General features: G+C 37.2%; 1 protein-coding gene across 3 annotated transcripts; it reads left to right on the top strand.

Moving 5' to 3' along the window:
* Positions 1 to 336: 336 nt before the first annotated feature.
* On the top strand, positions 337 to 13009 carry cpdb (carboxypeptidase D, b). Of its 3 annotated transcripts, none has more exons than XR_010795538.1 (21): positions 337 to 1047; positions 2195 to 2442; positions 2529 to 2674; positions 2928 to 3094; positions 3621 to 3979; positions 4149 to 4340; positions 4415 to 4603; positions 4686 to 4768; positions 4863 to 4944; positions 5367 to 5512; positions 5733 to 5902; positions 6484 to 6759; positions 7322 to 7517; positions 7704 to 7842; positions 8282 to 8413; positions 8502 to 8597; positions 8771 to 8832; positions 9351 to 9482; positions 10367 to 10455; positions 11768 to 11864; positions 12494 to 12532. XR_010795538.1 is itself a non-coding variant. In XM_066646558.1 (21 exons), the coding sequence occupies exons 1-21, from the start codon at positions 344 to 346 to the stop codon at positions 12703 to 12705; spliced, it is 4014 nt and encodes a 1337-aa protein (XP_066502655.1). In that variant the 5' UTR covers positions 337 to 343; the 3' UTR covers positions 12706 to 13009. The 3 variants fall into 3 exon arrangements, 2 of the variants coding, with proteins under 2 accessions (XP_066502655.1, XP_066502656.1); XM_066646558.1 differs by having other exon boundaries at positions 10270 to 10455; positions 12494 to 13009; XM_066646559.1 differs by lacking the exon at positions 4415 to 4603 and having other exon boundaries at positions 10270 to 10455; positions 12494 to 13009.
* The last annotated feature ends 605 nt before the right edge of the window (positions 13010 to 13614 follow it).

Here is a 13614-nt window from a genome sequence, read left to right as displayed (position 1 = left end):
TTTTAAGACAGTGGTCGAATATAGGCTCACTGGGGTTTTATATGTGGTGGGCCTATAAGATTAACTGGGTGAACAAAATATGGTCATGTTACCAAATACCTATTTCACCGGCTTGTAATCTGACAAAAAATGACAAATTGCCAGCATATGGTGAATAAGTGATATTCAAACGTACCAAAAGGGTCGAGTTAGAAAGTGTCTGACATCCAATGAGCGTAAAAAAATAATAATAAATAACTAATTAAGAGACGCGAAGCCTTGAATAAAAGCGTTTAGAACAACCACGTCTCATACACAGCGCACTATAGGAGCTAGGGCAATGAGTAGGGAGCCATATTTGAGGATGGATGTGACGTTGAGTGACGTTGCCGTTGAAAATGGCGGGAAATTGGATGCGCTCTGCAGAAGCACGAAAATCGCTGACAGAAATCAACGAGCGAAAAAAATGGCAAATTTCTGGTCACTTTTAACACAACTGTTTGCCATTCTGTATATCGTGTATTTTGTTAACTGCACATTTGAATCAAACAATGAAGAAACGTACCTAAAATACTACAATCACGCGGAGCTTACCCGCCGTTTGTGGCGTTTCTCTGAGAAATTCCCGCACATCTGTCGCGTCTCGAGCGCGGGGAAGTCTGTGGAGGGCAGAGAGCTGTGGGTGGTGAGAGTAACCACTGATCCTGACAGAGAAGAACCAGGAAAACCTCGTTTCAAATACCTGGGAAACGTGCACGGAAACGAAGCGGTGTCCCGGCAAGTGCTGGTTTACCTCACCGAATTTCTGCTGACTCGTTACGGAGTTGAGCCTAGAGTCACTGAGCTCCTGAACCGCACTGATATCTATATAATGCCCACCATGAACCCCGACGGCTTCGAGAGGGCCACAGAGGGACAGTGTGAGGGGAACAAGGGGAGAGAAAATGCAAAACGAGTCGATTTAAACAGCAAATTCCCTGACAACTCTGACTTGTCTGATCCCTCAAGGGTCCTGGAAAGTGAGGCTCCAGAAGTCACCGCGGTCAGTAAATGGATTCTACAGAAAAAGTAGGCTCTCTTTAAAACTGCTTGTTCTGCCCTCTAGGCTACAGTACAGAGCCCTTCAGGTGGCACGCCTTCCATTTTAATAAAGGTGGGGAAACTAAGTATTTGTATCTGCTGCACCTGGATCTTACAGCCTTAAGTTTTGTGACTGACCACACAATAATAATCATATTATTAAAAACTAATGTTTGCTTTTAAAATCTGATTCACCAGATTATTTTCCTCCTCATTATCCATGTATCCATCATTATCCATGAGAAGGCTCTATATTGTGTGGCGAGTTACAAAACCTGGAGTGTAGGGTTCATCTGCAGACTGACTCTCAAACTGGAGCCGTCAGCCCCAGAACTAGTCACCCACAAATTGTCAAAATGTGATCTTGATATTTAATATGATATAAATGTGCAGATTATTTGTGTTCGTGTTTCACGTGTGCTCGCAAGTGGGACGTTTACTTATGCTCAAATATTAAAAATTGCAGTTTTATGTTTTATACCCCCCTTTTTGTGTGTCGAAGTTTTGACGTTATGTCACAATATAAGTGCATTTTTAAGGGATGTCCCCAGAAGTGCTCTGTACTATGGGATACATATCAATGCTGTCCAAAAAAAAAACATCTATCTCAATTTTTGTGGATTTATTTTTTTTTAATTTATGACGTTAAAAACACATTGTGTGAAAACTCATGATGAATGAACAATAATGTGCCAATAATACTTGGAATAAAATCGTTTTACATTAACTTCCATTGAAAATTAAAAAGCTTTTTTCTTACCCTTCTCCGTTAAAGTTTGGGAATGCATTTTTCTTTTAATTATTGGACATTGGCAGTTTCTGAGTCATGTTTATGTTAAATTTAGCTGGTGAAACCACACTTCAAGTGCTTCAATATTTTTATTGGAGGAGCATTCAGTTTATTTTAATGATCACAGAGTGGTTTTAAAAATATTTTAAATATAAATTATACTTTGCATAATTGTATACTTCTAAATATACAAATAAATGGGCCTAATCACTTCTTTTGCGGACATAGCAATTCTATTACCATGCCACGTTTTCAAGGACCATGCAAATATGTATGTGGTATTTGTGAACATACAGACTTATACTTTTTAAATGCCATTTGGTATCTAACTCTCTTTGCCTCAAGGTTTGTTCTCTCCGGTAACTTGCTTGGAGGGTCCATAGTGGCCAGCTACCCGTTTGATCACTCCAGCTCCCATACTACATCTGGGATGTATAGCCAAACTCCTGATGATGCCCTCTTCTGCTATTTGGCACAGACATATGCAGAAAAACAGCCTGTTATGAAAGAGGGCAGGCCTTCATGCTCTGATGACCCTAAAGAGGTGTTTAAAGATAACATAAATAATGGGGCAGAGCTGTATAGCATACAAGGTAAAGGGCAAGAACCTACCCATTAATGTCTGTTTATTCTAAGGCATGGATGTGTATTTCATAGTACATCTTCAATTAAATTGCAGGAGTTAGAATGCAGGACTTTAATTATTTTCAAGGAAATTGCTTTGAGGTCTCATTTGGATTGGGCTACTGCAAATATCCTTTGGCTTCAGAGCTGTATACTGAGTGGACCAATAACAGGGAAGCCCTCTTGACCTACATTGAGAAGGTGAGAAAATTTATCTGATACACTGCAGACTTGTAGTGTCTTGCAGTCCTTTGTACTTTTGGATTGTCTTTTTAACTTGTTTTATATAGTGGATCAGACTACAGTTAAATTCCTGATCTTTTAAGACAGGCCACGTTGTTTACAATAGCTGATATGCAGTGTTTCAGAAAGCATCTGTGTTTCATTGTAAATTGCAAATGATTTGCTCTTACATGACTGTGTTTATTGCTGATTGAATTATTTACTTTTCAAGGTCCATATAGGCATCAAAGGTTATGTAATGAACAGTGCAGGAATGGGTCTCCCAGACTCATACATCTCAGTTGCTGGAATAGATCACAACATTACAACATTGAGTTTTGGCGATTACTACCGCTTACTGCTCCCAGGAACATATAACATCACAGCCAGCTTTCCTGGGTAATTAACATTATCATTTTTGCTGTCACATCATATTAGGAGAATTTTAGAAATCTTTAGTGTCACCTTATATGGTGAGCCAAGATAATGTTTCAGGACAGTTTTTAAGAAGGCTATCAATAAAACCATGTGATCTTACTTAATTATAGAATGTAGAAAAGAATGCAGAATTATTGTTTCACATGTCATTTATTTCAATTTGGTTTTTATTCCTCTCATCAGAGTACCTTGTTTGTGAATGAGAGTGTGAATTATCTCGTTGCTTGTAAACATAAGTTGTAAGGCGCTCATATTTTATTCCCTCTGTGTTTCACTGGTCAAGTTACTTACATATTTGGAGCACAAAATATAAACCTCAGAAGCTAATAAGTTAATGCAGACTAGGGTAAGCTTGTTGCATGTTCTGTAGTATATTAGAAAGAAACAAATATAATAAACTTTTTAAAATGGCAACACCTGTGTTTTTAAATATTTTGAACCATTTTGTATGAGCTGGCCTTCATCTGTAAATTTTTGTTTTTCTCAGGTACATTCTGAAAACTGTAAATAATGTGAAAGTAACTGAAGGCAAAGCCACAATACTGAATTTCACCTTAAAGGATTCAAGTGAGGAGATGCTAGTGTCAGAACCTCTGACCAGTACTGTGCCAACTACATCATATTCAACAATTCGGAGCCTTCACAGTGAAGGGGCTTCTACTCATGAGCCCTCAATCCAGCCACCAGACTTCCGTCATTATAGTTATTTGGATATGGAGCTGTTCTTGAAGCAGATCAGCGCTGTTTATTCCTCCATAACTCACCTCTATTCTATTGGGCAGTCGGTGCAAGCCAGGGAGCTCTATGTCATGGAAATATCCTTGAATACTGGCTCAGATCAGCCAGGTGCACCTTGTTTTTTTCTTGCTGTATATACACAAATAATACACATTATTTTTTCAACAGTGTCATGTTCAAAATGCTACTGTGTCATAGTATCATTCTCAAGGCAAAGGCATATAATGGCTTTGATGTACTCAAGTCTTTGTGTTGTCCACTGTCCTCTTTTGAATAGGTAAACCAGCAATCGTATTTGTGGGAAACCTTCAAGGCAACGATGTTTTTGGTCGAGAGATGCTCTTGAACTTAGTAGGGTACTTGTGCAGTAATTACGGCAGCAACACTTTAGTCACACGACTTGTTAACAGCACAAGAATACACATACTGCCTTCAGTGAACCCAGACGGTTATGAAATGGCATTAGAAGGTAAGTCTAAGGGACAAAATAAATTGATTTCAGCATAATTCTGTTAAGCAATATTTTTTTTCTCTTTTTTTTAGCTTGGAAATATTTTAACACTGGAGATTATTTCAGTGATGCTGTGAGATACAGTAGTAATCAATACATAGATTTGAGTAAAAACTTTGCAGACCAGTCTTCTGGAGAGGGTTTTGTACAACCAGAGACAGCAGCAATAATGAAATGGCTCAAAACTCAGTATTTTGTTCTGTCTGCTAATGTTCTTGGTGGTAAGTTATAGATTTTGAGTCTTTGAATTTTACAGGACATTGAATGTCTCTGTTCTGATAATGTGTGATTTATGGCCTGTAGGAATGATTGGAATTAAATACCCTGTTTCTGTGGATTCACCAGATGAGTCTGTATTTAAATCTATTGCAGACACCTGTTTTGTGGTAAGGATTGATTTTTGTGCCAGTAACATTTGATGGAATAAATTACATTCTAAAATATTTCTAATGTCCTAAATTATAATTTTCCTTATTTCAGGGATACCCATCACTTCAGATGTCCAAGGCCTGTAAGGGGTCAAGACCTCTACATAGAAATCACTATTACTCTGCCCCGGCTGGTTAGAGCTAGTTATGATTTCTAAAAATAAATAAATATATAAAAATGGTAGAACCACTGTTGGAAACACAGAGGAAATGCTAGTAGCATTATGTACAGTATGGTATAGGGGTCTGTGCAGTGGAAATATGTATTTGTATTTTGAAACAAACCTCTCTTTTATTAAGAAAACTACAACTCAGTATTTCATTCTTCAAGTTAGAACATAGCAAATGCAACGGCAAAACACTACTGCCATATTTAAAATCCCTAATAGAGAACAAAAGAAAAGGATACTAAACACTAAATAACAGCTTGCAAATACATTGTTTCTAGACTGTGTTTAATTTGTCTGCATCAGTTGTTCATTGTACAAGTTGTTCATTGATGTTACACAAGTTATATTGCAAATAGGGTTTTATGACAGTAAAATATTGCCCACAGGAACTGATATGCACACATGGGCATATAAGAACACAGACGCACTGGGCTTTAACATTGGATTGAGCTGTGATCTGTATCCACAAGCTAAAATCAAGAATGCATCCTTGAAACAGAATCTTTGGGTTTTGCTACAGTTTATCCAGCAGGTGAGCTTACTTACTGACCTCTCTAATCTTCTCCTTACTTTTTAAATGAATGATTTCTAGTAGGGCTTCCTTAAGGATTATTGCTTTTCTCTTTATTTAATGATTGTCTTAACCAACAGCTAATGTTATGCTTCAACCTTAATAGGATTCTGCATAAGTTACACTTGATTGATGCTGATTGGATCCTTGGTTTTTGTTGTTTATTTTACTTTATTGTTAGGTTCATTTTTCTGTAAGGGGTAAACTTACTGATGTTCTATCTGGCCAAGCAATTGCTAATGCTGCCATAGTGGCTGAAGGTTCCAGGCACCAGGTCCATACAAGCAACTCTGGACAGTATTGGAGGCCTTTATCTCCAGGAAAGTACAAGCTCCAAGCTTCTGCTCCAGGGTGAGAAACGGAGACACCTACTAGAGTAAACCTGAAACCAGAAAAAACAGAACACACCTTAAAGCAGTCACAAAAATGTCATTGACAAATGAAGAAGTCTTTTTTAAATATAATGCGTATAGGTTATATCAATCCTCAGCTTGTGCTAGACCCCCAGCCTTTTTGTAGTTCATATTCATGAGGTGTACTGATGGAGGCTGGGAAAGATGGCAGATGTCAATATTTCCATGGTTTGCAGGCACTGACAGAAAATATTAATTTAATACAAGTGATTCCCTTTCAAACTGTATTTCATCACTTAATGGGATGTGATTAAATCTTTAAAAACAATTTTTTGAAGACCAAAAAAATGTGCATTGAGACAGTAAATGTTTGTAGACCACACCATTAATTGTCACATCTTGTCTGCAGCCTACTTACAGTAGCAGTCTTTTCTTGTGTACTCATTTCATCTGTATTCTTTAGCTAAGTGTCAACAGCACACTTGACTATGCCTCTGAGTGCTGAACAACTGAGCTATGAATCAAATGTTGACATTTGCAGTTACTTAATTCAGTCACTGTGTTCCGTATTCTTTTTAGATACACTACAGTTACAGTTACAGTCAGAGTAGTAGAGACTCATATAGAGCAAGTGGACATAAGGCTGACTCCAGAGCAACTCTCACCATCTCAAGACAAATTGGAAGAGAAAGAGTTCCAGAAGATCCTGGAGGATCTGTCTTCTGCTCATAACCTCAAACAGCTTGTCCAGAGACTTCTTCCTGCTGAAACACTGCATTACAGAAATTACAGAGAGCGCTCAGAGTTCTTACAAGAACTTGCCCTCAGCTTTCCTCATATCACTCGCCTGTACAGGTAAAGGGTTATACATCCTCATTAAGTATCTTGAACTATGGGCACTTCACCCTTGGTTTGTGCAGAGCATCATTATGTGGGAATTCAACATGAGAACTTGGTTTCCTCTTCTTAGAGCAGCACATAACAGCAACTGCTTATCCTGCAAAACATGTGTGCTCTTATAAAGATAAAGCAAGCAGATTATGCACACAATACAGCTGTAAAGTTCAAAGGAGGAGTAACAATGTTGATTTTGACACATGCGCCGCAAAACTGTTTTTGATTGATTGGGCCTGGCAGTCTGAATGGTTAAATTAAAACACAAATAAATTGAAGTAGGTCAAGTACAGTTTTTATATATGAGATACATCTGTATGTTGTTTAACCCTACATTTCCAATAAGATTGTGAGGGATAGATCTTGGGTGATTTCCAGAGGCACATTCAAAATTATGATTGGTTTTTGAAAGTTAAAAAAAAAAAAAAGAAGTAAAAAAAAAAAAAAACATAATACCAAATTTAGCAAACAAACTAGGTGTGAAAGCAGCCTGTAAATAACAGTGTTATGTATTTGGGATCAGTTTGGGTCACAGCTGGGAGTTCAGGACCATCTGGGCACTGGAAATCACGGGAAGTCCTGAGTCACCACGTTCCACAGACCCAAAGATACGCTACATGGCTGGTCTCCATGGCAACGCTGCAGCAGGACCAGAACTACTGCTGGAGTTTGCAGTAGTTCTTTGCATAAACTATGGTGGAAATCCTACCATAACAAAGGTGGGCTTTGTGAATTATTTTCTCTCTGTTTCTCTCTCTCTCTCTCTCTCTCTTTGTGTGTGTTTGTGTGGCATATTCTCTTTTCTTTATCTTTAAATAAATAACTTGTGTACTATACTAACTATAATGACTATAGAGACATATGACAAAAACAGACATTTATTCCTGATTCTTATGTTGATTAAGCTGATTGACAGGAGCAGGATAGTGATTGTGCCCTGTGTAAATCCTGATGGGAGAGAACTAGCGCAAGAGGGAATGTGTTTCTCCACTGCAGGGTTAACCAATGCCCATGGTGTGGATCTTGACACAGACTTCCTGTATGGTCAGTCAGTACACAGCAAATGGTTAGCTTATTTGTCTGTACATAGACATGTTGATTACTAGAAGGATGTTTGAATCCTACAAAACAATACTAAAGCTTAATTATATGAAAAAATTATTTTAAGTTATTTTGATTGTACTGCTACAATTTGTGAGTATACTATACAATATATTACCTGAATGTATTAAATGTAATTCTTCTTCTAAAAGGTTCAAATTTGTGCTACATTATTTTGACCTAAATAATTGTCATCAGAACAACCCAGAAACAGCAAACTTGATGTTCAGGATGATTACAGTACACATTGTAATGGGATTATGATTCATTATCAAGGTTTATATTTAAGTCTTTTGTAATCTCAAAATGGCAAAGAACTAATATTCTACCATTTAGAAATATTTTTTGTGCAGAAATGTCAAAGATCTGTGACTGTGTTTAGGTAACCTGTCTGTGCAGCCAGAAACACATGCTGTGATGGATTTGATGCAAAGAGAAGGCTTCTTGCTTTCTATAAACCTTGAAGGAGGCTCTCTTCTGGTTACGTACCCATATGATAGAACAGTGAAGCCTGGTAAAGTTTTATTTTTACTTCCAACACAGAGCAAAAATTTCCTCATATTATGGTGGCTAAATTATTTATTATCAATTTCTTCATTTAGCACAAAATGAAGAAACACTGAAATATCTTGCTGCTGTGTATACTAACAATCACCCTAGAATGCATTTCGGATATCCTGGATGTCAAAATGGACCAGGTAGGAATCAAAGAATCGTATGTCTAATTCAAAGTACTATAAAAGTGTAACTTTCAATGTCAGGGTTTGTTTGTGGAAAGGTAAAATTGTCTTAAAAATGCAGAACATGTAAAATTCCTCTCTCCTTAACAGTACCGTGTGCTTAGCTCAGACTAATCTTTATGGTCCAACAGAGTCAGTCCCAGGTGGAATTCTGAGAGGTGCTGAATTCAGCCTTCATTCAGGCAGTATGAAGGTATGCAAGTTGTGTATTCTTATGAATTGTTCTAAGAAGCTTTTGAGGATGCCACCCTGGAAACGAGGATGCTTTAAACAGGAGACATTTGGCTTTCTGGCCATTCATTTAGATACAAAATCATTTAATCAAATTGAAAATAGCTTAAAAAAAAGCACCTCTCCCAAGCCCTTTAAACTTATCAAAATGAGTTTGCTTGGTGTTTATTAGTGAACTTGTGCTGATAGGTACTTGGGGCTAGAGCCAAGAGAGGAGATTCATGTGGCTGCAGCCCCATTTTAGTAAGTGTTTCTGGGAGCTAGGCAATTATCCATGTTAAATAAATGAATTGCGGGGGGGAGGGATACATTGGAAGAGACTGGTGACCTGTCCATTGTGTATTCCTGTTTTGCACCCCAATGATTCCAGGTCAGCTCCGGACCCACCTGGTTAGGATGAAGTAGTTATGCTGAATGAAGGAATGCATTAAAGAATTGTTAGATATATACATAGTCACAGATCATCTGCATTTGTTCCAGGATTTCAGTATGGATGTGTCTCTGTGTCCTGAAATCACAGTGTACACCGCCTGTTGTCTGTACCCATCCACTCAGCAGCTGCTCTTACTCTGGGCAGAGCACAGGGTGTCTCTGTTTGCTATGTTACTGGAGGTTAGCACAACTCTCACAATATTTCCACTGTCCACAGTGCACAAGAGCTCTCCAGAATTATACTACATATTCAGGAATGCAAACCTTTAAATATAATTTAATAATCTAATTTAATTATCTAAAGGTACTGTAAAATGTAAATGTAAGTTTTAGTTACATTTGTTTTGGAGAGGCTGATATTGAATATTTAAACTTTAAAATGTTTAATTTGTCATTAAATTATAAGCATGCTTCACATTTGGCTCTTAAACATTAAACACCCACCACCCAATGGAATAAAAAACTATCTAAGAAAAACATTTAACTATTCTCAAATACAAAGCAAATACACAAAATATTGTTAACTAGCATCCATGTTAACTGAATGTGGACAGTACAGATATTCTAATGATTTACATAGCATTTAAAAGTTATGGTCAGATGTTTAATTATACTCTCAAGTATGGCAGTATTGGGCCATACTTTGAATACATTGATTTCTGCAGCGGTTCCTTTCTGTAGCAGAATGAACAGACCCTATATGTTTTTGGAAGAGCAGGCCTTGGTTCAGGAGATTTGGGGAAAATAGTGTAAAATATTCATTACTTTTCTTATAACTAATTAACTTCGCAAAATCAATGCAATTGATTTACTACAATGTATCAGTGCAGTTGTTCACCTCTACATACTGTGTACTGCAGAACTCAAGGAACATTTATAAGAGACTAGAAAATTTACATTTACAGTAAGTGGACACTCTTATCCAGAGAAGTTTTGTTTTTTATTTTTATTTATTTATTTTAACCAGATTCAGAAGGGTTTGAGTGGTGTTGTGAGAGACAATGCGGGCCAACCTGTGTCTAATGCGGTGATCAGTGTGAATGGATCTGTGTTTATTCACACAGACACAAAGGGCTACTTCCACGCACTGTTGCCCCCAGGCTCTCACCAGCTACAGGTCTACGCTCAGGGATTCCCACAACAAATCAAACAGGTTGGTCAGGGCTTTTTATGTCATATATAGTGGGTTATGTACAAAGCCTTTTAAAAATCTTACCTTAAATGTGATTTATTCTACTCTTTTTTTTTTTTCACAAGTAAAGCAGTTAAAATGTCTTTGATGTGCCTTGGTCAAAATACAACAAGCTTCAAACAACACAGCATCGTTCTCACCCTGTGTTAAGAGCTCTGTTCTGAATGGCCAATTTGTGCACCTGTTCATTTAAATTGTAATAAGTTATGGCTCACCAGATTCCTCAGAGTGCTCTCATATAAACACAGACCTGGCGATGTGATTGGAAATGCTGAGATGAGTGGGTGTTTAAAATACTATAGTCTCCTCTGCCCTTCCAGATTTCCAAATCAATGGATAACTGCACTTAAAGGGGCAATTTGTAATATATTTACTGTACTCAATCATAAATGTCCAGGGTGTGTCATCACAGAGCACTGGCATCCTTGGGAGCAGTGCTGAATCCAGTATATTCTCTTTGAGAAGTGCCTAGTCCAGAGTGGAGATCTGTTGGAGTTTTAGATTGAGATCCAGCCTCTGTCCAGTCACATTACAGTTCAAACCCACTGGGTTGTCAGTACACAAAATATCGGATACAAACATAGCTTCACACTTCAGCTAGGAAGTGACAAAGCAAACAGAGATACTGTTAGATTTTACCAGTCTCAGTGAAATTCGGAGGCAGCTTAGAAGCAGCTGCAGTACAAGACAGATCCAGACTTGACTAATTTACTCCTGAACAGGTAAGCAAGTCATTTAAAAAAATAAAGATAGAAATACACATGTCTATATGTAGATTTAAGGAGTTGAAATATAAGCATTTCACTAGGGTAGGTAGATGTGTGTTTTTTAAAAAAGGTGAAAGAGTATTCAAGTAAGAAGTTTCTGAATAAAGTCAATAAGACTTGTAAAATGACCCTTTTAATATGGAACTGTCTTCTAAAATGGTGGAAGGGGAAAATCCATACCAGCCTTGTCTGTAGGTTCAGTTTTCCTCAAACTGGCAACCTACTTAAGTTTTTCATTGGGAGGAGGGGTGCAGCCTAAGCAGACAGCTCTCTCCACTCTTTGTAGTTTGTATATTTGTATGTATGGATGCATGTATGTGGTGTTTTTTTTGTTTTGTTTTGTTTTTTTTTGGGTAAATTTTTCATAGACTGTAAGACTGCAGCCTTCCTTGCCCAGCAGATGGTAGTAAAACTACATTTAAGTTATACGCAGAATATTTACATTGTACCTTTTCTTTTTCTTGTCATGCTAGTAATAATCAATGTGTGCTTTTGTCAATCCTCAGGTGAATCTGTCATCACATCAAATGGCAAGTCCTGTTGTTATTGAGTTCACTGAAAATGGTACTAAATTCAGCCCAGGAGTTGTGCTGTTTGCTTCTAGTAAGGAAACACTCTTACTACAGTGCAAATGTATACTTTTATGTATTAATAATTGTATAAAATTGTATAAAATAATACACGTATTGATATTAATAATAAAAATAATAAAATTGGACTATAAAAGGACTTTTCAATAACCAAAAGTGGTGAAAATATTAGGAAAAAAGTAGATCAAAAGGTAGGCAGACACAGCAATACCAAGAGTCCAAAATACCAAAACAGCACAAACAAACAAACAAATATATAAAAATGAGTATATAGAGGCCAGTGAGCAGCACTGAGCCACAGGGTTAAGATATGTTCCAAAATTTAGTGTCTTGTAATAGTCACTGCATAATCAATCATGTGACAAGGTCACTTTAAACTTATTCCCTGGTGCCGCAAACTGAAATTTTATTCAGTAATGTTCAACCTGAATGTTTATAGTAAATATTGTATATGTGATAAAATCACGATGCTACTACAAACAAAAATAAACCCTAAAGCACAAGATTTGAAAATGAAAACTACCTGTTCCTTGGAACTTGAAATATCCAGCTATGAGCTGGGCTCTTATATGAGCTCTTATATACAGTTTCAGAGCTTGACAGATTTGGACTGTTTGTGTCTTTGTTTCTCTTTTTCCTCAGTCTCCATAATAGCTATCTTGGTTATGTCTCTCCTGATCTGGCACTTCCACTCAGCAAAGTTCAGCCGGATCCGTGATAGTGTGGAACGGTTGTGTCGCCATCGAGATAACATTCCAATGGAAGACATTGTGTCAGAGACATCCCCACTGAGAGGAATGTTTTTGGAAGACAGTGAGAGTGAGGATGATGCATTCTACTTAGAGCACCACTAATTTGAATCTTTACAACATTAACACATACACTTCAAGCTGAATGTTGCATTTTTTTCACTGCTCTGCTGTTTCATGCAATAATACTATAAATAATAAAAACTTCATGTTGTTTGTATATTTTTCTCGACTGAGTGTAGGTCACAATTAACCTATATTGAATGTTGAGTTATGGAGAAACTTGTTGGGTTTTACTTTAATTTTGGGTTGAAATATAGCAGGGCCTCCATATCCATATGTGTTATGTATCTGCATATGCAACCAACTGAGGAATAATGTATTTTATTTTTAAAAATGTTACATTAAAAGCATCATTGAATTTACCATGGGCAGAGCACTATCTTTTAAACCATGCCAATGAAATGCAATAGGCATGTCCTGCTGTAGCCTCCTGGTGTTTTACAGACCCTCAGTCTCACACCCTTACGCATTTTAGCACTGTGTGCTTCACAACTCATCTGTTCACTAGATGTGTGCTTCCTTTCTGCAATTTGACTACCATGTACCTAACATTTACATCTTATTAGTTATTGTAAGTAATCTAGAGATGGAGTAACCTATAGAGGAAGAAATATATATATATAAAAAAAGCACCTCTTCTCAAAAGCAAACATGAATATGCATCATATCAATGTGCCTTTGAGTACAGTGCACAGGAAAAAGTAAAAAGCATGACATTTCAAACATTTGTGAGGTTTTGCAAAATAACTGCACTGGGACAATGTAATGCAAGAGAATTTCTAGCATTTTCTTTTTCCTTTGAAAAGGGACATTTATTTTTATAACCTCTGCACAGCAGGTGGCACTCAATCGCCAACCCACAGGTCAATAACTGGCTGAAGCAGTGGCTGGTTTCGAGGTTTTATTGTCTTATTGAATGGCCTTCATTTCCAAAGCATAGGAGTACTGACC

Source organism: Hoplias malabaricus, chromosome 15 (genome assembly GCF_029633855.1).
Source record: "Hoplias malabaricus isolate fHopMal1 chromosome 15, fHopMal1.hap1, whole genome shotgun sequence".
NCBI classification, from domain to species: Eukaryota; Metazoa; Chordata; class Actinopteri; order Characiformes; family Erythrinidae; genus Hoplias; species Hoplias malabaricus.
Note: the sequence above shows the minus strand (reverse complement) of the source record. Positions and strands in the feature narration are given on the sequence as shown.

What these genes read in the sequence shown, in the direction of transcription:
- cpdb (XM_066646558.1), top strand. Translation starts at nt 344, where the DNA reads ATGGATGTGACGTTGAGTGACGTTGCCGTTGAAAATGGCGGGAAATTG. An exon ending in GAAATCCTACCATAACAAAG is followed by an intron (nt 7,518 to 7,703) that starts GTGGGCTTTGTG and finishes ATGTTGATTAAG; the next exon opens with CTGATTGACAGGAGCAGGAT. An exon ending in TGACACAGACTTCCTGTATG is followed by an intron (nt 7,843 to 8,281) that starts GTCAGTCAGTAC and finishes GACTGTGTTTAG; the next exon opens with GTAACCTGTCTGTGCAGCCA.